This window comes from Scyliorhinus torazame, chromosome 4 (assembly GCF_047496885.1).
Source record: "Scyliorhinus torazame isolate Kashiwa2021f chromosome 4, sScyTor2.1, whole genome shotgun sequence".
NCBI lineage: Eukaryota > Metazoa > Chordata > Chondrichthyes > Carcharhiniformes > Scyliorhinidae > Scyliorhinus > Scyliorhinus torazame.
This window is the reverse complement of record NC_092710.1, coordinates 232,365,716-232,390,349: the sequence shown is the minus strand read 5'-3', so window position 1 is coordinate 232,390,349 and position 24,634 is coordinate 232,365,716. Positions and strand designations below refer to the sequence as shown.

The following is a 24,634-nucleotide window of genomic DNA, read 5'->3' as shown; positions in this document are numbered from 1 at the left end:
GCCTCATCACTAAAGTGCCCAACCGAGGTGAGTGTTTCTGCGATGGTGAAGGGTGTTGGTGACAGCAGTGGCGTTGTGTCGTGCTCTTCATCCCACTCTGAGTCCATGGCACTTTGGGGTGGGGGTTCGTCTCCACCCATCCACTCTGAGTCACTGTCCGGTATTTCGTCTTCCTGGGTAGTGCTGTCCCGGGTAGGGGTGTCCTGGGTAGTGCTGTCCTGGGTAGGGGTGTCCTGGGTAGTGCTGTCCCGGGTAGGGGTGTCCTGGGTAGTGGTGTCCTGGGTAGTGGTGTCCTGGGTAGTGGTGACCTGGGTAGTGGTGTCCTGGGTAGTGGTGTCCTGGCTCGGATGTGACGGGGGCCTGTGGCTGCCCCCCTCGTCGCTGGGTGGTCGCTCCCGCACGTGGCGGGGGTGTCGTCTCCCTGTTGCTCCAGGTCTCTCCGTCTCCCGTGGTCTCCGAGGGGCATCCTGCGGGCGTCGCATGCTGGAGGGTCTGGGTCTCTCTGTCTCCCGTGGCCTCCGAGGGGCATCCTGCGGGCGTCGCATGCTGGAGGGTCCGGGTCTCTCTGTCTCCCGTGGCCTCCGAGGGGCATCCTGCGGGCATCGCATGCTGGAGGGTCCGGGTCTCTCTGTCTCCCGTGGCCTCCGAGGGATATCCAGGCGGTCTGCATCTGCGGGGATGGGTGCCTGGACGTTTGGTCCTGCGATACACAATGAAGCATGCATGGTTAGACACGCAGGCAGTGATCAGGTGATATGGGGGAGGGGGGATATGGGGACGGGCTGTCGGTGGCTCACTTGCTTGTACGCCCCCGACCTCTGCATCAGCAACCTCCCGGTCATCAGGTCCGCCAGCCAGTTCCAGGGCCCTTTCCTCGTGTTCAGTCAGTGGTCTCTCATCAGCGGGGCCTCCTCCAGTCCTCACATGCTCCCTATTGTTGTGTGCGCGCTTCTCCTGTTGGGGGTGGGGGGTGGGGGGGGGGTGGCAGGGGTAAAAGGCAACAGTGTTAGGCAAGTATATGAATGCACGCCATCGGTTGCGCGTGCATTGCAGAGGTTTCGGTTAGGGCTGGATTCACTTGGGGATGGGATATGGGGGATATGGGGGAGGGGGGATATTGGGGAGGGGGTGATATGGGGGAGGGGGGATATGGGGGAGGGAGGATATGGGGGAGGGGGGCTATGGGGAAGGGGGGATATGGGGAGGGGGGATATGGGGGAGGGGGGATATGGGGGAGGGGGATATAGGGGATATGGGGGAGGGGGATATGGGGGAGGGGGGATATGGGGAGGGGGATATGAGGAGGGGGGATATGGGGGAGGGGGGATATGGGGAGGGGGCTATGGGGGAGGGGGGATATGGGGGATATGGGGGAGGGGGGATATGGGAGAGGGGGATATGGGGAGGGGGCCTATGGGGAGGGGGGATATGGGGGAGGGGGCTATGGGGGAGGGGGGATATGGGGGAGGGGGGATATGGGGGATATGGGGAGTGGGGATATGGGGGATATGGGGGAGGGGGGATAAGGGGGAGGGGGATATGGGGAGGGGGGCTATGGGGGAGGGGGGATATGGGGGAGGGGGGATATGGGGAGGGGGGATATGGGGGAGGGGGGATATGGGGAGGGGGGATATGGGGAGGGGGATATGGGGAGGGGGAATATGGGGGAGGGGGGCTATGGGGGAGGGGGGATATGGGGGAGGGGGGCTATGGTGGAGGGGGATATGAGGAGGGGGGATATGGGGGAGGGGGATATGGGAGAGGGGGGATATGGGGGAGGGGGGATATGGGGGAGGGGGGCATATGGGGGAGGGGGATATGGGGAGGCTCACCCTGCCTGCTCTGACGAGGTCGTTCACCTTCTTGTGGCACTGGGTGCCTGTCCGTGGTGTCAGGGCCACAGTGGTGACGGCCTCTGCCACTTCCCTCCACAGACGCCGGCTGTGGCGTGGGGCAACTCTGCGGCCGTGCCCGGGATACAGGGCGTCCCTCCTCTGCTCCACTGCGTCCAGGAGCGCCTCCACATCGCGTGACTCGATCCTCGGGGCTGAGCGGCGGCCAGCCATCCAGTCGGGTGTTCCGGTCGGGTGTTCCGGTCGGGTGGGGGGGAGCAGCGCGGCCTTATGAGCTGTCACGCCGTGCAGCGCGTATGATGCTGCACGGCGTGAACCACGTGCGCAAGCGCGGATCCCGTTACGTCGCTGCTAGCCCATTTCGGGCCGGAGAATTTTGACCCATTTTTCCGGCGTGACGCAAGTCGGATTTGCGCCGTTTTTTGCGCCGATCGGCGGACTTTGCGCCGATAACGGAGAATTTCGCCCCTGATCTCAATTGCTGCACATATATCAAATACAAGCCATTCCTATTATTGATTGTGAAGTTACATCATCTTCACAAATATAAGCTGAAGCTGTTAGTACTTCTCAAACCCTGCAGTTTGGATGAATAGTTTGTGGTAACTTGTACCAACATGCTTTAGCTTCAATATTTAACACATCACGGAAAATGTTTTAAGGTGGATAAAACTGCAATTGCTTTTTGTTTGTTAAGAAACTGTTCTCTTATGTTCCCTTTCCTTTAGGATTGGCATTTGCCATCTACATCATCGACAGGTTCAGCATATCACATGGTATGTGAGAAATCTGCAATAGGCTCACTTAGATCAATTAGCTCCTTACGTTTATTCTGCTGTACTTCCATTTTGCAGTTTTAGACAGTCATCATAACTAATTTTAGTTTATTTTGAAGCGAGTATTTATAAAGGTAACAAAAAACACAATCTATTTTCTCTCTCAGTCAATATTAATTTTCTCACTGTTTCCAGTTTCTAGATCTGATATGGGAAAATAAGGAGTGGATGATTTTCATTTTTTAAATTAATTTTTACGGGATGTGGGCTTCGCTAGGCCAGCATTTGTTGCCCATCATCCCTAGTTGCCTTTCAGAAGGTGATGGTGAGCTGCCGCTCCTTGAACCCCTGCAGTCCATGTGGTGTAGGTACACCCATTGTGCTATTAGGGAGGGAGTTCCAGGATTTTGGCCCAGCGACTGTGAAGGAACGGTGATTTTCTTTCCAAGTCATGATGGTGAGTGACTTGGAGGGGCACTTCCAGGTCATGGTGTTCTCATGTACCTGCTGCCCTTGTCCTTCTAGATGGTAGTGATAATGGGTTTGGAAGGTGATGCCTAAGGAGCCCTGGCGAGTTACTGCAATGTATCTTGCAGATGGTGCATACTGCTGCTACTGTGGGTCGGTGGTGGAGGGAGTGGTCTGTGTGGGCACCGCAAATGGACGTGAAGGGGTTGTGCTGATGGCTGCCAGTGGGTTCTGAGGAGCTAGCACAAAGATCCAATGTGGGGAGGGTGCAAGGTGTCAGCCAGTGATTTGTTGGGGGGGGGGGGATTTGAGGAGTGGCAGGTGCATTTGATGCCAGGAGAGAGGTGGTAACTTACCCTTGCAGCTCGGTGGAGGTTGTTGGTCTACTTCCTACATTGGATGGCGATCCTGCTCATCATGCTGCCCATATTCACTGCAGTTGCCACTGCCTCCCAGCTGTCATTGGTGGCCTTGCTGCTAGTCCTCCTATCCCCTCAGGGCAACAGGATGTCCCGTTTCTCATTCACATCAAGAAGCCTGGGCAGGATGGCATCCCCAACACGAGGAGCAGGTCTGTATGCTGCCATGCATCTGTGTTAACTGGTGTGAGCGGTGAGGGAGCATTTAAAAGCATCTCCCCCTTGCTAGCGGCGAGATGCCAAAGCGCAAGTCTGGCCAATCAAACGAGACAGCCACTAATGGCAAGAAACTCATGGGGGCTAATTTCCAGCACTAAGTGCCATTAAATACAGGCTGTGATCTCACCAACATGGCTGCCGAGAAACACCCCACCAAATGACACTTAGAATTGCTCTGTTAAATCGCGCTCCAGAGAAGGTTCCAAGAAGTCTGGAGTTAACGGAATAGAGGAAACTGGGAACCAGAACAGTTTACAATAAAGTCAGAGAGAGTTGAAAAGGCATTGGATCATGAGAGGCCAGAAAGATATTTGCAGCAGTGCTAAGGTTTGTAAGACATTATTTGAAATATTTGTGGAAATCAGTGGCTGAACCTCAGAGTTTAAAAGCTTTAAGACACAGGAAACCTGAAGGAGAGGTGTAAAACCTGAAAGTGAAACCTTGATGGAAGCAGCGGAGGGAAAGCATAATTTAAAAGAAAATTTAAAAGTGTGACTTGAAATGGAATTTAAAATCACTCATGTGGAAGCCGGAGTTCAGTGAGACAAGGTGGCTCACGGTTTAAGAATCATCTGGGGGATGTTGAGGATAAATCCACAGACATTCACTTGGGTTCAGAGGAGTGTGTCTGACCACAGTCATCGTGTGTGCCTGAAAGGGACTTTGTGTGTTAATAAGGCCATTGTATCTTAAGAAGTACTTTGTAATCTTTTTTTAATTTTAAAGTCTGTGTGTAATTCTTAAGATAAGGGGGGGAGTAAAGGGGTATTATATCATAATGCCATTTTTTCATGTTCAGTAATTTTTCTTCATGTTAAGACTAATTAGCCATCCTGTGACTTTGTTCCTCCACATTTTATTTAAAAAGAAGAAAAGGTTATGGAGTGGGATTCTCCTTCCTGCAGCCCTGTTTTCCAGCATGGCGCACCCCCACAGGCAGCGGGCTTCTTCGTTCCTGCAGCCGACCAATGGGGTTTCCCACTGTGGGCCACACACCACGTGGTCGGGAAACGTGTGGGCTTGGGTGTGCTTCCGGCGGGGTGGAGGATCCCGCCGACAGAGAATCCCACTGACAGTATTTTGAGCCAAGGTTCCATTCTGGGATCTTCCTATCCAGTTATAACACCTACTGGGATCGAAACAGAGGCCAAACACCTGGCGAGTGCACAGATGGTTGTGAATGAAAGAAAGCCATCTGAGGTAAATGAAAAGGAAAATGTGAAAAAAGTAAAGTAAGCTTTTTGACAAGAAAATGTTTGCATCAGGGCAGCATGGTAGCACAGTGGTTAGCACTATGGCTTCACAGCGCCAGGGTCCTAGGTTCAATTTCCTGCTGGGACACTGTCTATGTGGAGTCTGCACGTTCTCCCCGTGTCTGCGTGGGTTTCCTCCAGGTGCTCCGGTTTCCTCCCACAAATCCCGAAAGACATGCTGTTAGGTGAATTGGACATTTTGAATTCTCCCTCTGTGAACCCGAACAGGTGCCAGAATGTGGCGACTCGGGGCTTTTCACAGTAACTTCATTGCAGTGTTAATGTAAGCCTATTTGTGACAATAAAGATTATTATAATTACTGGATGATTTTAAGTGCAAGATTCAAGCTGAGACGAAACCTAGAATGAGTTGGCAAGAAAACAATAGTAACATAAACAGTTGAAAGAATAATTGATTGTCCTTCAAGGTCAAATGCAAAAGGAATGCATTTCCATTCAGCAACATGACAACTGTCTTAAACAGCAGAATGCAAGCACATCACAAGAAACTTGAGGAGACTTTGCTAAATTCCCAGAAAACTGAAGGTGGGGCAAGCAAGCTTTGCAATGAAAGGGGAAACGTGTTGAAAGACCTTCACATGCTACAAGACATGGACAAAACTTTTTCCACTGCAAAATTAAGAAGAGAAGCAAAATTAATTTAACCTCATTCTGAACAAACTGATGAATCAGTTGGCAGAGAAGATTCAGCACAGTTCCATCTTCCAGGAGGATGCCAAAAGCTACAAGGATCAAACTGAAGAGCTTTAATAATAATTCATAATATTTTATTGTCACAAGTATGAAGTTACTGTCAAAAGCCCCTGGGCGCCACATCCCAGAGTGGAACCACTACAGGCAAAGCTGGCTGAGTCCTTAAAGGCATAGCTGCTAGACTGGGCCTGCGACAGGTAGTGAGGGAAACACCAAGAGAGAAAAACATACTTGACCTTCTCTTCAACAACCTACCTGTCATCAATCCATCTGTCCATGACAGTATTGGTAGAAGTGACCAGCACATAGTCTTAGTGATGAAGTCTCATCTTCACATTGAGGATACCCTCCATCGTGTTGTGTGGCACTACCACCGTGCTAAATGGGATACATTTCAAAAAAAATCTGTAAACTCAAGACTGGGCAACCATAAGGCATATAGGCCATCAGCAGCAGCAGAACTGTACTCAACCGCAATCTGTAACCCCACTGTCTGACATATCCCCCACACTACCATCGCCACCAAGCCGGGGGATCAACCCTTGTTTAATGAAGAGTGCAGGAGGGCTTGCCAGGAACAACACCAGGCAACCTGGTGAAGCAGCAACACAGCACTAGATGTGTGCTAAACAGTAAAAGCTGCAAGTGATAGCTAGAGCTAAGCGATTCAACAACCAATGGATCAGATCTAAGCTCTGAGGCCCTGCCACATCCAGCCAAGAATGGTGGTGGACAACCACTGGAGGAAAAGGCTCCACAAATATCCTCACCCTCAATGGCGTGGGTACCACCCACATCAGCGCAAAAGATAAGGCTGAAGCATTTGCGACCAGAAGTGTCGAGTGGATTATCCATCTCAGCCTCCTCTGGAAGTCCTCAGTATCACAGATGTCAGTCTTTAGCCAATTCAATTCACTCCACATGTTATCAAGAAATGGCAGAAGGCACTGGATAACTGCAAAGGTTATGGGCCCTGACAATTTTCCAATAATAGCACTGAAGACACAAGCCTACAGGACTTGTCGCACCCCCAGTCAAGCTGTTCCAGTCAAGCTATAACACTGGCATCTATCCAGCAATGTGGAAAATTGCCCAGGTATATCTTGTACACAAAAAGCAGGACAAATCCAATCCAGCAATTATCACTCCATCGGTCTACTCTCAGTAAAGCTTTTTTTTAAATTTCCCAATTATTTTTTTTCCAATTAAGTGGCCAATCCACCTACCCTGCACATATTTTTGGGTTGTGGGGGTGAGACCCACGTAGACATGGGGAGAATGAGGAAACTCCACATGGACAGTGACCCGGGTCCTCAGCGCCGCAGGCGCTAACCACAGCGCCTCCGTACTGCCCTACTTCTCTCAGTAAAGTGATGAAAAGTGTTATCCACAGTGCTATCAAGTGGCACTTGCTTTGCAATAACCTACTCACTGATTCTCAATTTGGATCCTCCAGGATCACTCAGCTCATGAGCTTGTTGCAGCCTTAGTTCAAACATGAACAAAAGAGCTGATCTCCAGGGGGGAGGTCAGAGTGACTACCCTTGATATCAAGGCAGCAGTTGACCGAGTATGGCATCAAGGAACCCTAGCTAAACTGGAATTAATGGGATTCAGAGGGAAACTCTACTCTGCTTGGAGTTATACATAGCACAAAGGAAAATGGTTGTGATTGTTGGAGGTCAGTCATCTAAGTTCCAGGACATCACTGCAGGAGTTCCTCAGGTTGTTTTCAAGACCAACGTCTTCAGTTGCTTCATCAATGACCTTCCCTCCAGAATTGCATATGTTTGTTTATAATTGCAAAATATTCAGCACCATTCGCAATCCCTCAGATACTGAAGCAGTCCATATCCAAATGCATGACCTGGACAATATCTAGGGCTTGGGCTGACAAATGGCAAGTCATGTTCATGCCACACAAATACCAGGCAATGACTTTCCCAAAAAGGAGAACCTAACCATTGCCCCTAGCCATATAAATAATGTGGCTACAAAAGTATATTTGAGGCTAGGAAACCTGCAGCAGGTAACTGGCCTCCTGACTCTCCAAAACCTGTCCATAATCCATAAGGGACAAGTTAGATGTCTGATGGAATATTCTGTCCTTGCCTGGAGGAGAGCGGCTCCAATAACACTCAAGAAACTTAACAGTATCTAAACAAATCAGCTGACCTGTTTTGTACCCCATCCACCACCCTTAACATTCACTCCCTCCATTACCAATGCACAGTGGCAGCAGTGTACACTGCAGGAATTCACCAAAGCTCCTTACGCAGCACCGCCCAAAACCATAGATAAAAGCAAATTACTGTGGATGCTGGAATCTGAAACAAAGCCAGCATTTTCTGCTTTTGTTTTCTTCCCAAACCATTACTGCTACCATCTAGAAAGATAAAGGCAAATACTAGGAAACATCACCACCTGTGGGTGCCCCTTTAAGTCCATCCTGACTTGGAAATATATTACCATTCCTTCACTGTCGTTGGGGCAAAATCCTGGAATTCCCTCCCAGTAGCACAGTGGGTGGACTACAACTCATGGACAGGGTTCAAGAAAGCTGTTTACCACCATCCTCTAAAGGGCAATTCAGGATGGAAATGAATGCTGACCTAGTCAACGATGCCCACATCCCATAAATTTATGAAATAAAAAGGAAATCAGGTAATCTACCCAGACCCTGGCAGGTCTTCCAGCACCAATGTTTTTTAGAGGTCCATTTTATACTGTGGCTCCATTACAGATGTGGCCTACTTGCCTCTGAGTTTGTAAAATTTTAACTCTTTTTTTTTCATGTCCTTACACGGGATTTGGACATTGCCAACTTCTTGAACCACAGAAGTCCATGAGGTGACTTCCGGGTGCGGCGATGACCAGCTCCCTGTGAAACGGACTTTTGGGCTCTTGATAGGAGCCCCAACGGCAATTTTGACGGCTAAAAACACTGTGCGGTAAACCAGAAGGGAATCCCCCCTGGATACGGATGGAAAAAGGAGGAGAGAGTGGCCAGATTGCAGTGGATCCTTTAGAACAGCGGCAAGGAAGGCAAGCAAAAACCAAGATGGCGTCGGAAGGTGGCAGTTTAACATGGGGCCCTGAACAACAAGAGTTCTTGAAATGCTGTGTGGAAGAGATCAAAAAGGAAATGAAGAAAGAGCTGTTGGCCCCGATACTACAGGCGATCGAAGGGCTAAAGGAGGAACAAAAGACCCAGGAGCGGGAGCTTCGGGTCGTGAAGGCAAAGGCAGCCGAGAATGAGGACGATATACAGGGCCTGGTGGTGAAGACGGAGACGCAGGAGGCACATCAGAAACGATGTGTGGAAAGGTTGGAGGCACTGGAAAACAACGCAAGGAGGAACAACCTGAGGATTCTTGGTCTTCCTGAAGGTGTGGAGGGAGCGGACGTCGGGGCATATGTGAGCACGATGCTGCACTCGTTAATGGGAGCGGAGGCCCCGGCGGGTCCGTTGGAGGTGGAGGGAGCATACCGAGTGATGGCGCGAAGACTGAGAGCAGGAGAAATTCCCAGAGCCATAGTGGTGAGATTCCTCCGTTTTAAGGATAGAGAAATGGTCCTTAGATGGGCAAAGAAAACTCGGAGCAGTAAATGGGAGAACGCGGTGATCCGCGTTTATCAAGACTGGAGTGCGGAGGTGGCGAGAAGGAGGGCGAGCTTTAATCGGGCCAAAGCGGTGCTTCATAAAAAGAAGATAAAATTTGGAATGCTGCAACCGGCAAGACTGTGGGTCACATATCGAGGGAGGCACCACTACTTTGAGACGGCGGATGAAGCGTGGACTTTTATTGTGGAAGAAAAACTGGAATGAGCGGGTTATTAAAAAGAACGTTCGAACAAAGTGGTGGGGCGAATGTGGGGGGCAAAGAGGGGTTTTATGTACTAATCCTGCGATGTGATAACTTTTCTCTCTCCCACAGGTGGTGATGGGGGGAGGAGGGGAGGTGGAGGAGATGGGGCGTTGGCCATTGGGGGCGGGGCCAAGGGAGAAGCACGGGCTTGGTTCCCGCGCTATGATAATCATGGCGGGAATAGAGAAGCAGGAAGGAGGGGGCGTCGCACGGTGCGAGCCGAGGTCACGGGGGGAAGCCGAGGTCAGCCAGAGTTTGCTGACTTCTGGGAGCAACATGGGGGGAGTAATTACGCTAGCGGGGGATCTAGCGGGGGGGGGGTGGGAGGGGGGAATTACTGGGTTGCTGCTGCTGGGGAGAGGGGGGAGCTGGTATGGGAGAGGATGGGCGGGGGGGCACCGCCTGGGGGAGATACAGCTGCGTGGGAACCGGGTGAGGAGCTGGAAAAAGGTGATGGCTAATCGACAAGGGGAGGTTTAGGAAGCCCCCCCAACTCGGCTGATCACGTGGAACGTGAGAGGGCTGAACGGGCCGATAAAGAGGGCACGTGTACTCGCACACCTTAAGAAACTTAAGGCAGATGTGGTTATGTTACAGGAAACGCACCTGAAACTGATAGACCAGGTTAGGCTACGCAAAGGATGGGTGGGGCAGGTGTTCCATTCGGGGCTAGATGCGAAAAACAGGGGGGTGGCTATATTAATGGGGAAGCGGGTAATGTTCGAGGCAAAGACTATAGTGGCGGATAACGGGGGCAGATACGTGATGGTGAGTGGCAAACTACAGGGGGAGACGGTGGTTTTGGTAAACGTATATGCCCCGAACTGGGATGATGCCAATTTTATGAGGCGGATGCTAGGACGCATTCCGGACCTAGAGATGGGAAAGCTGATAATGGGGGGAGATTTTAATACGGTGTTGGAACCAGGGCTGGATAGGTCGAAGTCCAGGACTGGAAGGAGGCCGGCAGCAGCCAAGGTACTTAAAGATTTTATGGAGCAGATGGGAGGTGTAGACCCGTGGAGATTTAGCAGACCTAGGAGTAAGGAGTTCTCGTTTTTCTCCTATGTCCATAAAGTCTACTCGCGAATAGACTTTTTTGTGCTGGGTAGGGCATTGATCCCGAAGGTGAGGGGAACGGAGTATACGGCTATAGCCATTTCGGATCACGCTCCACACTGGGTGGACTTGGAGATAGGGGAGGAAACAGGAGGGCGCCCACCCTGGAGAATGGACATGGGACTAATGGCAGATGAGGGTGTGTGTCTAAGGGTGAGGGGGTGCATTGAAAAGTACTTGGAACTCAATGATAATGGGGAGGTCCAGGTGGGAGTGGTCTGGGAGGCGTTGAAGGCGGTGGTTAGAGGGGAGCTGATATCAATAAGGGCACATAAAGGGAAGCAGGAGAGTAAGGAACGGGAGCGGTTGCTGCAAGAACTTTTGAGGGTGGACAGACAATATGCGGAAGCACCGGAGGAGGGACTGTACAGGGAAAGGCAAAGGCTACATGTAGAATTTGACTTGCTGACTACAGGCACTGCAGAGGCACAATGGAGGAAGGCACAGGGTGTACAGTACGAATATTGGGAGAAGGCGAGCAGGTTGCTGGCACACCAATTGAGGAAAGGGGAGCAGCGAGGGAAATAGGGGGAGTGAGGGATGAGGAAGGAGAGATGGAGCGGGGAGCGGAGAGAGTGAATGGAGTGTTCAAGACATTTTATAAAAAATTATATGAAGCTCAACCCCCGGATGGGAGGGAGAGAATGATGGGCTTCTTGGATCGGCTGGAATTTCCCAAGGTGGAAGAGCAGGAAAGGGTGGGACTGGGAGCACAGATCGAGGTAGAAGAAGTGGTGAAAGGAATTAGGAGAATGCAGGCGGGAAAGGCCCCGGGACCGGATGGATTCCCAGTCGAATTCTATAGAAAATATGTGGACTTGCTCGCCCCGGTACTGACGAGGACCTTTAATGAGGCAAAGGAAAGGGGACAACTGCCCCCGACTATGTCTGAAGCAACGATATCGCTTCTCTTAAAGAAGGATTCCCTCCTAAATGTAGATGCCAAGGTCCTGGCCAAGGTAATGGCAATGAGAATAGAGGAATGTGTCCCGGGGGTGGTCCACGAGGACCAAACTGGGTTTGTGAAGGGGAGACAGCTGAACACGAATATACGGAGGTTGTTAGGGGTAATGATGATGGCCCCACCAGAGGGAGAAACGGAGATAGTAGTGGCGATGGATGCCGAGAAAGCATTTGATAGAGTGGAGTGGGATTATTTGTGGGAGGTGTTGAGGAGATTTGGTTTTGGAGAGGGGTATGTTAGATGGGTGCAGCTGTTGTATAGGGCCCCAGTGGCGAGCGTGGTCACGAATGGACGGGGATCTGCATATTTTGCTCCATAGAGGGACAAGGCAGGGATGCCCTCTGGCCCCATTATTGTTTGCACTGGCGATTGAGCCCCTGGCGATAGCGTTGAGGGGTTCCAAGAAGTGGAGGGGAGTACTTAGGGGAGGAGAAGAGCACCGGGTATCTTTGTATGCGGACGATTAGCTACTATATGTGGCGGACCCGGCGGAGGGGATGCCAGAAATAATGCGGATACTTGGGGAGTTTGGGGATTTTTCAGGGTATAAATTGAACATGGGGAAAAGTGAGTTGTTTGTGGTGCATCCAGGGGAGCAGAGTAGAGAAATAGAGGACCTACCGTTGAGGAAGGTAACAAGGGACTTTCGTTACCTGGGGATCCAGATAGCTAAGAATTGGGGCACATTGCATAGGTTAAATTTAACGCGGTTGGTGGAACAGATGGAGGAGGATTTCAAGAGATGGGATATGGTATCCCTGTCAATGGCAGGGAGGGTGCAGGCGGTTAAGATGGTGGTCCTCCCGAGATTCCTCTTTGTGTTTCAGTGCCTCCCGGTGGTGATCACGAAGGCTTTTTTTAAAAGGATTGGAAAGAGCATCATGGGTTTTGTGTGGGCCGGGAAGACCCCGAGAGTGAGGAAGGGATTCTTACAGCGTAGCAGGGATAGGGGGGGGGCTGGCACTACCGAGCCTAAGTGAGTATTATTGGGCCGCTAATATTTCAATGGTGAGTAAGTGGATGGGAGAGGAGGAGGGAACGGCGTGGAAGAGATTAGAGAGGGCGTCCTGTAGGGGGACTAGCCTACAGGCTATGGTGACAGCCCCATTGCCGTTCTCACCGAGGAACTACACCACAAGCCCGGTGGTGGTGGCTACACTGAAGATTTGGGGACAGTGGAGACGGCATAGGGGAAAGACTGGAGCCTTGGGGGTTTCCCCGATAAGAAACAACCATAGGTTTGCCCCGGGGGGAATGGATGGGGGATATGGAATGTGGCAAAGATCAGGAATAACGCAACTGAAAGATCTGTTTGTGGATGGGAAGTTCGCGAGTCTGGGAGCGCTGACCGAGAAATATGGGTTGCCCCAAGGGAATGCATTCAGGTATATGCAACTGAGGGCTTTTGCGAGGCAACAGGTGAGGGAATTCCCGCAGCTCCCGACACAAGAGGTGCAGGACAGAGTGATCTCAAAGACATGGGTGGGGGATGGTAAGGTGTCAGATATATATAGGGAAATGAGGGACGAAGGGGAGACTATGGTAGATGAACTAAAAGGGAAACGGGAAGAAGAGCTGGGGGAGGAGATCGAGGAGCGGCTGTGGGCAGATGCCCTAAGCAGGGTAAACTCGTCGTCCTCGTGTGCCAGGCTAAGCCTGATTCAGTTTAAGGTATAACACAGGGCACATATGACTGGAGCACGGCTCAGTAAATTTTTTGGGGTGGAGGATAGGTGTGCGAGGTGCTCGAGAAGCCCAGCGAATCATACCCATATGTTTTGGTCATGCCCGGCACTACAGGGGTTTTGGATGGGGGTGACAAAGGTGCTTTCAAAAGTAGTAGGAGTCCGGGTCGAACCAAGTTGGGGGTTGGCTATATTTGGGGTTGCACAAGAGCCGGGAGTGCAGGAGGCGAGAGAGGCCGATGTTTTGGCCTTTGCGTCCCTAGTAGCCCGGCGCAGGATATTGCTAATGTGGAAAGAAGCCAAGCCCCCGGGGGTGGAGACCTGGATAAATGACATGGCGGGGTTTATAAAGCTAGAGCGGATTAAGTTCGTCCTAAGGGGGTCGGCTCAAGGGTTCACCAGGCGGTGGCAACCGTTCGTCGAATACCTCGCAGAAAGATAGATGGAATGGAAAAAAGAAGGCAGCAGCAGCAGCAGCCCAGGATCGGGGGGGGGGGGGGGGCCGGGGGGGGGGGGGAGGAACCAGAAGGACTCTCAGGGTTGTTAATATATACTGTATAGTATGTATAGGTCGTTGCTACAGATAATTATATATTGGACTGTTAAATTATATTTTTATAAGAGTGTTACTTGTGACAAGGCAGTTGCCAATTAGGGCTAGTTTTCATTTTTGTTATTTATTATTTATTCATTTTTTGTTTATAAAATAGGTCATTGTTATTTGTGTTGTTATAATACTGTGTAAAGGATGCACAGTGTACTGTGTTGGTTGACCAAAAATTTTCAATAAAATATTTAATTAAAAAAAAGAAGTCCATGAGGTGTAGGTACACCCATAAACTTTAAGATAAAAATGCACTGTTTATGGACTTTTGTGAACATGAAGAAGCATCTGGCTGTGCTATACATGGCCTTTGTGTATTTGACAATAACTTTGAGAAACCAAAGTGCAAAACTTTTCCATTCCTCGCCTTGACCAATCGGAAAAATTTAACTATTTTTATTATATATAGAATAACATGCTATAATTTAGATTGGGTCTAAAAATGACGTGTAAGCTATTTCTACCTGGTCAATTACTTTTCTAAAGTGTTGTTACTGTACCCTGCAGGGCACTGAACTCTTTATACTCACATATGGAACTCTAGTAGCACAGCTCTGCGAAGACTGCGAAAAGGATGAGGATATCAATAAAGTGCTGGATAAAATGTGAGTAATATAGTGCTGTAATCCATTATCAGAGGAAGAAGGAGAATAAATCCACAGATATTAGGTCAATATAATGCCCAGGTAAATAAAAAATGTCTTACAAATAACTCCTTTTTCACCTGAGCAGCATGCACTTTGAACTATGCTATACACATGTCTCATCCTGAGATAGCCCCTAATATTCAAATTTCCATACAATTAACATTCGAGAGGACTTTACTATCCTGCAGATTGATGGTTTTACTCCCATGTTCGAAATATTATAGAAATCAGGGGCTGGTTTAGCACAGGGCTAAAGAGCTGGCTTTGAAAGCAGACCAAGGCAGACCAGCAGCGCGGTTCAATTCCCGTATCAGCCTCCCCAAACAGGCACTGGAATGTGGCGACTAGGGGCTTTTCACAGTAACTTCATTTGAAGCCTACTTGTGACAATAAGCGATTTTCATTTCATTTCATTCAAATATCTTTTATAAACATCACTTCCCTGGAGTAGAACGTTGCCCACTTTGTGTCCACGCATTTCTAATGTGCAAGGTCCCATGCTGAGAGGACCAGTTTGCTTTTTCAGCCAGGCATGAAAGATCCCATGGCACTATTTTGAAGAAAAGCAAGGGACGCATCCCTAGTGTGCTGGCCAATGTTTATCTCTCAACACCTGAGAGTTATTTTGGCCAGTGGGCGAAAACAGTCACTAAATGGGTGCAGTGCTAATAAGACCAGCCTGTTTGAAAGTCAATGTTGGTTTAATTGCTGATTACCATCATTTGGATTTGCCTAAACAGATGCCTCCAGGTTTAGTATTCAAGCATTATTTTTCTTGTAACAATATGGGCCAGACCTTGCCAACATAGAAAATAACTAGGAGCTGACACCACTTTCGGTTCTCAACCCACTCACTGACACAGCACACTCGCCAGTTTAATTTTACAGAAGGCAGCCAATTAGCAGATTGCCTTCATGGTTGCCATGTCTTGGAAGAGAGTAAGGGTCCTGAAGGTGTCATCTCCCTGGTCGCACATGATTTTTGTAGCGGAGGACTCAGATGAAGAGTTTGGCAGGGCAGTGTACAGAAAAAGGCTTGAACAAACAAATGTTTGATGCATTGGTCGGCCTAACAGAAATGCTATGGCTACTATCAAGGAGCATGGAAGCAATAACTTTGTTCAAGACTTTCCACAGAGTTTGGAACACATCATAAGTGCACAGGTACAGCAGGCAGTAAAGAAGGCAAATAGTATGTTGGTCTTCATGGCGAGATGATTTGAGTATAGGAATAGCGATGTTTTACTGCAATTGTATAGGGCATTGGTGAGGCCACAATTGTGTGCAGTTTTGGTGTCATTATCTGAGGAAGGATATTCTTGCTATGGAGGGAGTGCAGCAAAGGTTTACCAGGCTGATTCCCAGACTGGCGAGACTGTCATATGAGGAGAGACTAAATCGGTTAGGACTATATTTATTGGAGTATAGAAGAGTGACAGGGGATCTCATAGCAATTTACAAAATTTTAACAGGATCGGACAAGGCAGATTCAGAAAGAACATTCTGGATGGTAGGGGAGTCCAGAACTAGTGGTCATAGTTTGAGGAAAAGGAGTAAACCTTTTAGTACTGAGGTGAGGAGAGATTTCTTCACCCACAGAAAGTAGTTGAGGCCAAAACATTGTGTGATTTCAAGAAGGAATTAGATATAGCTCTTGGGGCTAAAGGGACCAAGGGATATGGGAGAAGGAGGGATCAGGGAATTGAACTTGATGTTCAGCCATAATTATAATGAATGGCTGAGCAGGCTCGAAGGGCCGAATGCCTCCTCCTGCTTCTATTTTCTATGTTTCTATTTTCAGGATGAAAATAGTGGTCCACTTAACTCTATGAGAATACTTATAGTCGCAGTCATAGTGCAGAATCAGATGGTAGATGTTTCAGCTTCCATTACAGCATTAGCAGAAGGCAGGGTGGAGATTGTTAGCACAGGGCCAGCGGCCCGGGTTCAAGTCCAGCTAGGGTGACTGTCTGTGTGGAATCTGCACATTCTCCCCGTGTCTGCGTGGGTTTCCTCCGGGTGCTCCAGTTTCCTGCCACATTACAAAAATGTGTAGGTTAGGTGGATTGGCCATGCTAAAAATTGTCCCTTAGTTCCAAAGATGTACAGGTTTGGTTCTGGGGTTGCAGGAGGGGCGGGGGGGGGGGGGGGGGGTCCGAGGAAGAGTACTCTTATAGAGGGCCGGCGCAGACTCAATGGGCTAAATGGCCTTCTTCTATATTATTCTAAGCCCCCAATGCTTGAGTGCAGCAGGCTGAAGTTATGTGATCTGAGCATGTTACCCTGAAAGGACAGATTCTTAATATGCACACCCAGGCTGCTGGCATCAAAGTAAGTCATAGAGTCAGAGTCATTCATAGCAGAGATGGAAGTTATTCACCCATCGAGCCCATGCCAGCTTTTCACAGCGAAATCAAGTCAATCACACTCCCCCGCTCGATCCCCAATAGTCCTGCACGTTTACTGCCTTCAAGTTCCAATCCAATTTCCTATTGAAATGATTGATCTTTTCTCCTTCTTCTACACCCCTCGTGGGCAGCACGTTCCATCAGCATTGTGTGAAAAACATCTTCATCACATTCTCTCCTATATATCTTACCTCAACCATTAAACCTACGTCCCTGAGTCTCTGTGTCAACAGCTAATCGGAACAGTTTTCCATGAGAATGTTACAACGCCCTGGGCTGGGGCGGGGTCAATTCCAGCCCCATTTAACCCATTGTTGCAACACAATTGAATTAACCAATAATTCTTAGAAAAATACCCGAAGTCATTGATCCTTGGCTGCCCAGTAATTACAGTCCACAGGTTTGTATATTTAAACACTATTACTTTTTATTTATACCAAGAACTATAATGAAATATGCAGCAAATACAACTGGTTATCTATTATCTAATTCCTAATCCCAATCAGGCAGGATGCAATCACCACCTGTTACCAGGCAGAATACAACCTTATGGCCAATTAATTGGCCACCAGCCAACCAATCGAACTGAGTCCCACCCTGCCTCTCGGCTGCCGGAAAGTCTGAGTTCTCCTGTTCGAAAAACCAGCACCATATACTATTATGCAATTTTTCGAAGCCCTCATTCTCTCTGTTGCTTGATTTAAAGATACAAGTCCATTGAGCCATCCATGGGTCAAAACAATAACAGCAAAAATAAAGAAAGGGTAAATAAGGGAATCATCAGGAAGGATCCTTACAATAAAAACAGGAAATGCTGGAAATGCTCAGAGGTTATGGCAGCAAATGTGGAGAGAAATGGAGTTAATGGGGCAGCACGGTGGTGCAGTGGTTAGCACTGCGGCCTCACGGCGCCTAGGTCCCAGCTTCAATCTCGGCCCTGGATCACTGTCCGTGAGGAGTTTGCACATTATCCCCGTGTTTGTGTGGGTTTCGCCCCCACAACCCAAAGATGTGCAGGTTAGGTGGATTGGCCACGCTAAATTGCCCCTTAATTGGAAAAAATTAATTGAGTACACTAAATTCAGATTTTTTTTTAAAAAACGGAGTTAATTGTAATCTTTCATCATAACCTTCTGAGCATTTCCCGCATTTTCTGTTTTTATTTCAGATTCCTAGCATCTGCCATATTCTGCTTATTGAACAGTTTTTCATGATCTACCACATCCAAACCTGTGCTAATATTGTCCATCTCTATCAAATTTCCCCTCAATAGGCAGCATGGTGGCGCAGTGGTTAGCACTTCTGCCTCACGGCGCCGAGGTCCCAGGTTCGATTCTGGCTCTGGGTCACTGTCAGTGTGGAGTTTCCACATTCTCCCCGTGTCTGCGTGGGTCTCACCCCCACAACACAAAAGATGTGCAGGTTAGGTGGATTGGCCACGCTAAATTGCCCCTTAATTGGAAAAAAAATGAATTGGGTACTCTACGTTTATTTTTAAAAAATAAAAAAATTCCCCTCAATCACCATTGCTCCAAAGAAAAGAAGCCCAGCTTTTCCAACCTAACATCCCCTACCCCAGAGCCATTCTGGTAAATCCCATCTGCAACCTCACAAGGACCCTCACATCCATCCTAACCCCCCCACCCTTTCAGGATCTCCACCCTTCCCCCACCCTTCACCACCCCCTCATTCCCCATTTCAAGGGCATGGCCCCAACCCTTTGCAGTGCCATCCTGGAACCTGAGCACACTGGCATTGCCACCTGGGCACCCCGACAGTGTCAGGCTGGCAGTGCCAATGTGACAGGATGCCAGAGGGGGTGCCACCCTGTTCTGTTCCTGAGCACTCCGGGGTCTCCAATGGCCTGGGAAATCCTGCAAGTGCCGTTACGTCTGGTCCATGTTTGTGTGGACCAGTACTAAACACTGCCCAGTCAAGGCCTCACTGGGGATGCCATTTGTTCCCAGGCACCAGGGGAATCCGGCACAGATATATTTAAATGAGCCTACCAAATCTCGCAAATCTTGCGAGAGGCCTCTCGCGAGATTCAACAACCTCATCGCAACACCAAGTTGGGCACAACAAGGCTTGTAAATCATGCCCTCAATGTCATTAGCATTGCTGAGTCTCCCACTCTCAAGATCCTGGAGTACCATTGACCAGGAACTGAACTTGACTAGCCATACAAATACTGTGGTCACAAGAACAGAATTCTTTTATGTTAACCCACTTCCTGACTCCCCAAATTCGGCCAACATCGACAAGGCACAAGTCAGGAATGTAATTGAATACTCTCCACTTCCCTGGTTGAGTGCAGCTTCACAAAATGCAAGAAGTTTGACAACATCCAGTACAAAGGAGCTTGCTTTATTGATCCACAAACATTCAACCCTCCACCACCTATGAACAGTGGCAGCTGTGTGTACCTTCTACAAAATGCACTATAGGACAGCTTCCACCTCCCCGCCCCCCCCCCCCCCCCCACAACACCCACACCGGGCAATCCCAGCCCGATTGTGCATGGGCTGAAAATGCCAGTTTGACACCTTGACAGTGCCAACCTGGCACCCTGGCAGTGCCCATGTCAGCTGGCAGTACCACCTGGGCTCCTTAGCAGTGCCAGGCTGGCAGCCACACGGCACTGCCAAGATGCCAGTCTGGCACTGCCAGGGTACCCAGGTGGCCCCAGCAGAGCCAGGGCACCATCCTATCCAAAGGGCATGCAGCTGGGGGCCCCCAGGAGATCCCCACGAGTGCTGGTGCCCGTTTGTGGGACCAGTGCTGAATGACACCCATCGAAGGTCTCTGAGGCGAAGGGGTTGAATCCCAAAGCCTCAGGTACCTCAGGAATCTGCATATTACAGTGAGGCTTCCTGCCTCGCTCTAATATGCAGGTTTGCCAAAAAAGTGATCCTGCCCATAGTGTCCAAAGATGTGTAGGTTAGATGGGGTTTGGGGGTTACAGGGATAGGGCAGGGAAGTGGGCCTAGGTAGGGTGCTCTTTAACAGGGTTGGTAAATTCTACAAACTCTACAGCACAGAGGCCATTTTGCAACCAAAATCAGTTGGCAGGATAGAGCCGAGCTTTGCGAACACCATTCATATAAATGTAGAATCTTATTTAACCATGCCTTAATTAGAGGCTGCACAGCCTTTGAATGTTCAGTGGATTTTTCATCGACAGTAATTGCTCAGTCAGTTTGGGGAATTTTAAACTTTCCCTTTCATTTATTATTTTGTTTACAGTAAATCGTCAGTGAGCAGAAAAGCTGCAAATTTAACTTGTGCTTTTATTACATTTCCAGTAATAAGGAATTTCCTGTAAACCATTCATAAAACATTTCTATGATGAAATAGCTGGGAAACATTAAAAGGCTACATTTCCCCTCAATGGGAGATAACAGCCCAGACTTAAACAGCATTAAACCACAGTTCAGCTTGTTTTCTGCAGCTGGCAGTAACTAGCAGATGAAAGAATGTTAGTGACGAACTGGAAAAACATCAAACCCAAAACAGGTCAGTTGTGAGCAAGTGAGAGTGGAAAGTTGGCTGGGCTCCTAAGGAGAGGGATACTGAGGTTCAATCAGGGTAATTTTTTTGTTGCAGTTGTTGAGTGGAATTTGAACACACAGCTGAAATTTTGTCCACTGAAGACAGGATTCCAGATGAGAGATAAATGGATGGAGATTTCAGGCCACTTAATTAGCACACTGACTAACATTTGACAAATGATTCAGTTAATTGGTTGGCTAGCCCTGTCCCACAATAGTAACTAATTATACGGCTAGAAATTATAAATGGCAGTATTGGGACGGATGTGGCATTCCTACATCCCCCATTTTAATAGCAACATTAACCTATTACTCTAAACTGGCTCCATTAAAGTAACAGACAGAAGAGCATCTGCCAAGATTCCATTTTGAAGGGGAGAGGAGCTTAGAGAAAGAATTTAGGTTGAGCTTAGGTGGCTGAAAGCGCAGTCACCAATGGTTGGGTGAAGGCAAGGAACGTAGTCAAGGTATCAGAATCTGAGACACAGACAATTCAGTGATGGGGTGCTGTTGTAACTCAAGAGGACTTTACAGATATGGAGCGGCCAAAACATGGGTTGATTTAAATGCATCGATAAGAATTTAAAATTTGAGACACTGAATGAAATTAAAATCGCTTATTGTCACAAGTAGGCTTCAAATGAAGTTACTGTGAAAAGCCCCTAGTCGCCACATTCCGGCACCTGTTCAGGGAAGCTGGTAGAGGAATTGAACCCGCGCTGCTGGCCTTATTCTGCTTTACAAGCCAGCTGTTTAGTCCACTGTGCTAAACCAGCCCCAGAGACAACTAAGCACCAATTTGGGTCCTCAAACACACAGATAATTGTTTAGAAGGAAGTGGTCTTTCAATTTCTTAGCTAAGAAAATTGTGGATTATGTTGAAAAGCAGTCTATCCACATAGAGACAGTAGGCAGGTTGAGAGTGGTGAGAGAGGGGTGTCATTAGTGTACATGTGAAAGTTGATTGTATAGAGTTCTCTAGAAGTAATGTTGTTGCAGTGGGGACAGAAGCCACGAGTAGAGATATTCTGACTGCATATGATTACGTAGATAAGAGTCGTGTGCTATTATCAAGATGTACAACAGAGGAGAGATGCTGGAGGTTGTGGAAGAAGAAAAATGATAATGAACCACAATCATAAAGAATGTTGTTAATGACTTTAGTTAGACCCCTTTCAGTTCTGTGGGAGAGGTTGAAATGTTTTTGGAGGGTTTAAAACAAGTTGGCCTTGCAGAGGGCATCGGTGGAAATGGGAAAAGAAAATGCCTCTGATCTTCTAGGTGAGATTCTGATTAATAAGGGGATCAGGGGTTGTGGGGAGAAGGCAGGAGAATGGGGATGAGAAAACATCAGCCATGATTGAATGGCGGAGCAGACTCGATGGGCCGAGTGGCCTAATTCTGCTCCTATGTCTTATGGAGAGTTGGTGGTAATATGGGGAGGATTGGCTTGATGGACACGGAGAAAGGGTTAAAGCAGCAGAGGCAGCTGAAAAGATTCATCAGGAATTTCCACAAGAAATCTCCCTATTGAGGGTTGTTGCAATCTTGGCTGAAAGTTGACTGAATCCTCAGTAAGACACATAAATGGGATTTCCACTCAGGTTACTGCAATTGATCAGGAATGCTTCCAAGGAATTTTTTTTTTCGAGAGGCAAATGCGGAAGGAGGTAGGGTTAGAAGAGAGCTGGGCATGTCAATGGAAGGCATCAGAGATTATATTATTGCTAATTGAGACCAAGGCAAATTGTAGCTGCTGCTGAATATTTATTGTAATTATATCAATTGACATAAGATTACATGGAATGTACAGCACAGAAACAAAGCATTAGCCCAATTTGTCTGTGCTGGTGTTCATACATCACACTAGTCTCCTCCGATTACATTTGTTTCATCCCAGTCCCCTTCTATTCCCTTTCCTCTCATGTGTTCACCAATTTCCTTTTGAAATGACTTAAGTAATTTGCTTCAACCATTCCCTGTGGCAGTGAGTTCCTGATTCTAACTACCGTCTGAATAAAGACATGGGGCGGGATTCTCCCCTAACCAGCGGGGCGGGCCGCACCAGCGCCGAGGAGCGGCGTGAACAACTCCAGCGGCGGTGGGCAGCCCGGAAGCTGCAGAATCCTCCGCAGCTTCAGGGGCTAGGCTGGCGCTGGCAGGGTTGGCACCGTGCCAGCCACGCCGAAGGGCTTGGTGCCACGCCAACCGGCGCTGAAGGGCCTCCGCCGGTCGGCACGAGTTGGCGCATGCGCGGGAGTGCCAGCGTGTACTGGCGTCATCCCAGCGCATGCGCAGGGGGGTTCGTCTCCGCGCCGGCCATGGCGGACCGTTAAAGCAGCTGGGGCGGAGGGAAAGAGTGCCCCCCTGGCATGGGCGGCGGGCCCCGGTCGTGGGCCAGGCCACCGTGGGCCCCTCCCCCGGCACCCCCCAAGGACTCCGCAGGCTGCCCGCAGAGCCAGATCCCGCTGGTACGGACCTGGTTTGATTTACGCCGGCGGGAGCCGCCGAACACGTGCAGCCACTCGGCCCATCGCGGGGCGGAGAATCACCGTGGGGGCCGCTGCCAACGGCCCCTGACCGGCGCAACGCTATTCCTGCCCCCGCCGAAAAACCGGCATCGGAGAATCCGGCAGCCGGCGATGGAGCGGGATTCACATCGCACCCCGGCGTTTCTCCGGCCCGGCGGGGGGGCGGAGAATCCCGCCTATGTTTCCTTCTTTGCCCATTGGATTTATTAGTAACTGCTTTTTTAATTATTTGTTTAAAGGGGGCACAATATTGGTACAAGGCTAGTTGAAGATTTTCTGGCTCGATCAAACATTACGCAATGTCGTAATTCATACGAAACAGCAGAAGTAATTGCGAAGGTAAGAATTATTGAACACACTGGGGGAAAGTTATAACTCTTAAAACTGGATCAAGTTAAATGTTAAAATGTTTGAAATATCAGACCCCAATCCAACTGACCAAATGTATGTCCCATTTGTGTTAACGGAGGCAGGATGAGGGACACGCTACCAATCAACTCCCTGGTGGCAATTTTTTCAGTTAAATACACACCTCAGATGTTTATCTTCATTTTAGGTTTAATCATGCTCAGCTTGGCTCCCTGAATATCAGGAAATCTTACAGTTAAAGGGAGCCAAGGACTGCTACATGGATGAGGTAAATACTTTCCTAGCACTGCTGTGGGCCAGGAGTGGCGGGAATACCATCAAATACCGAGCTCATCAACCTCTAACCTTGCGACTGGCCATCCCCCCCACTGTTCCCCTCCCCCCACCTCCACCCCCATTCCACCACAACCTCTCACAGCCTCTTCCACTTTGCCTACTCTGCCTAGAAGCAGGGTCTTCCTACCTCAATCCGACCTCCATTTTCACCATTCCCGTGTTACATTGACTCATCACTCCGACCTTTCTGATCTCTCCTTGCCTGCAATTGCCCCCTGCACCCCCCTCCCCCCCCCCCCTCCACCCCGCCATCAACCTTATCTTTCTGTTTGCTCCCTCCTCTGCACTCCCTCACCTTGACATGGAGGTGCCAGCGTTGGACTGGGGTGGGCACAGTCAGATGTCTTACAACACCAGGTTAAAGTTCAACAGGTGTATTTGGAATGACTGACTTTCGGAGCGCAGCTCCTTCATCACTCACCTGATGAAGGAACTGCGCTCCGAAAGCTAGTGATTCCAAATAAACCTGTTGGACGTTAACCTGGTGTTGTTGTAAGATGTCTTACTGTCGCTCACCTCAGCCTCCAATCTTCCCCCGATCACCTCCCATTCCCTCCTCTCTACAGTTGACCCTTCTAATATCATTGCCTCCAAAATAGCACAATCTCTTCTCCATCTCTCGCCAGGACACTGCCACTGATCTCCATGCCACTCCCTCCCACCCACTCCAACCCCCAATACCAGCCCTGATCTCCACATCCCAAACACCACCCTCTGATCTCCCCCCCACATCTGGCTGATCTTTCCCCAACTGACCCCCTTGCTGACATTCCACCATTCCAACCTTTTCACCACTACTAGCCCAGCATCCAATCGCTCTCCATCACTCCTCCACTCCCCTGCCCTCCA

General features: G+C 49.1%; 1 protein-coding gene across 2 annotated transcripts in view; it reads left to right on the top strand.

Moving 5' to 3' along the window:
- The window catches only part of LOC140410809 (trafficking protein particle complex subunit 3-like), a 78,258-nt gene that overhangs the window by 14,368 nt on the left and 39,256 nt on the right, over positions 1-24,634 (top strand). Inside the window, exons 2-4 of one of the 2 annotated variants that reach the window (XM_072499436.1) lie at positions 2,582-2,629; positions 14,451-14,548; positions 23,320-23,419. In XM_072499436.1, coding sequence (XP_072355537.1) covers positions 2,582-2,629; positions 14,451-14,548; positions 23,320-23,419 — 246 coding nt within the window. The remainder of the gene's footprint in view (positions 1-2,581; positions 2,630-14,450; positions 14,549-23,319; positions 23,420-24,634) is intronic. The other variant, XM_072499437.1, reaches the window with a different exon arrangement.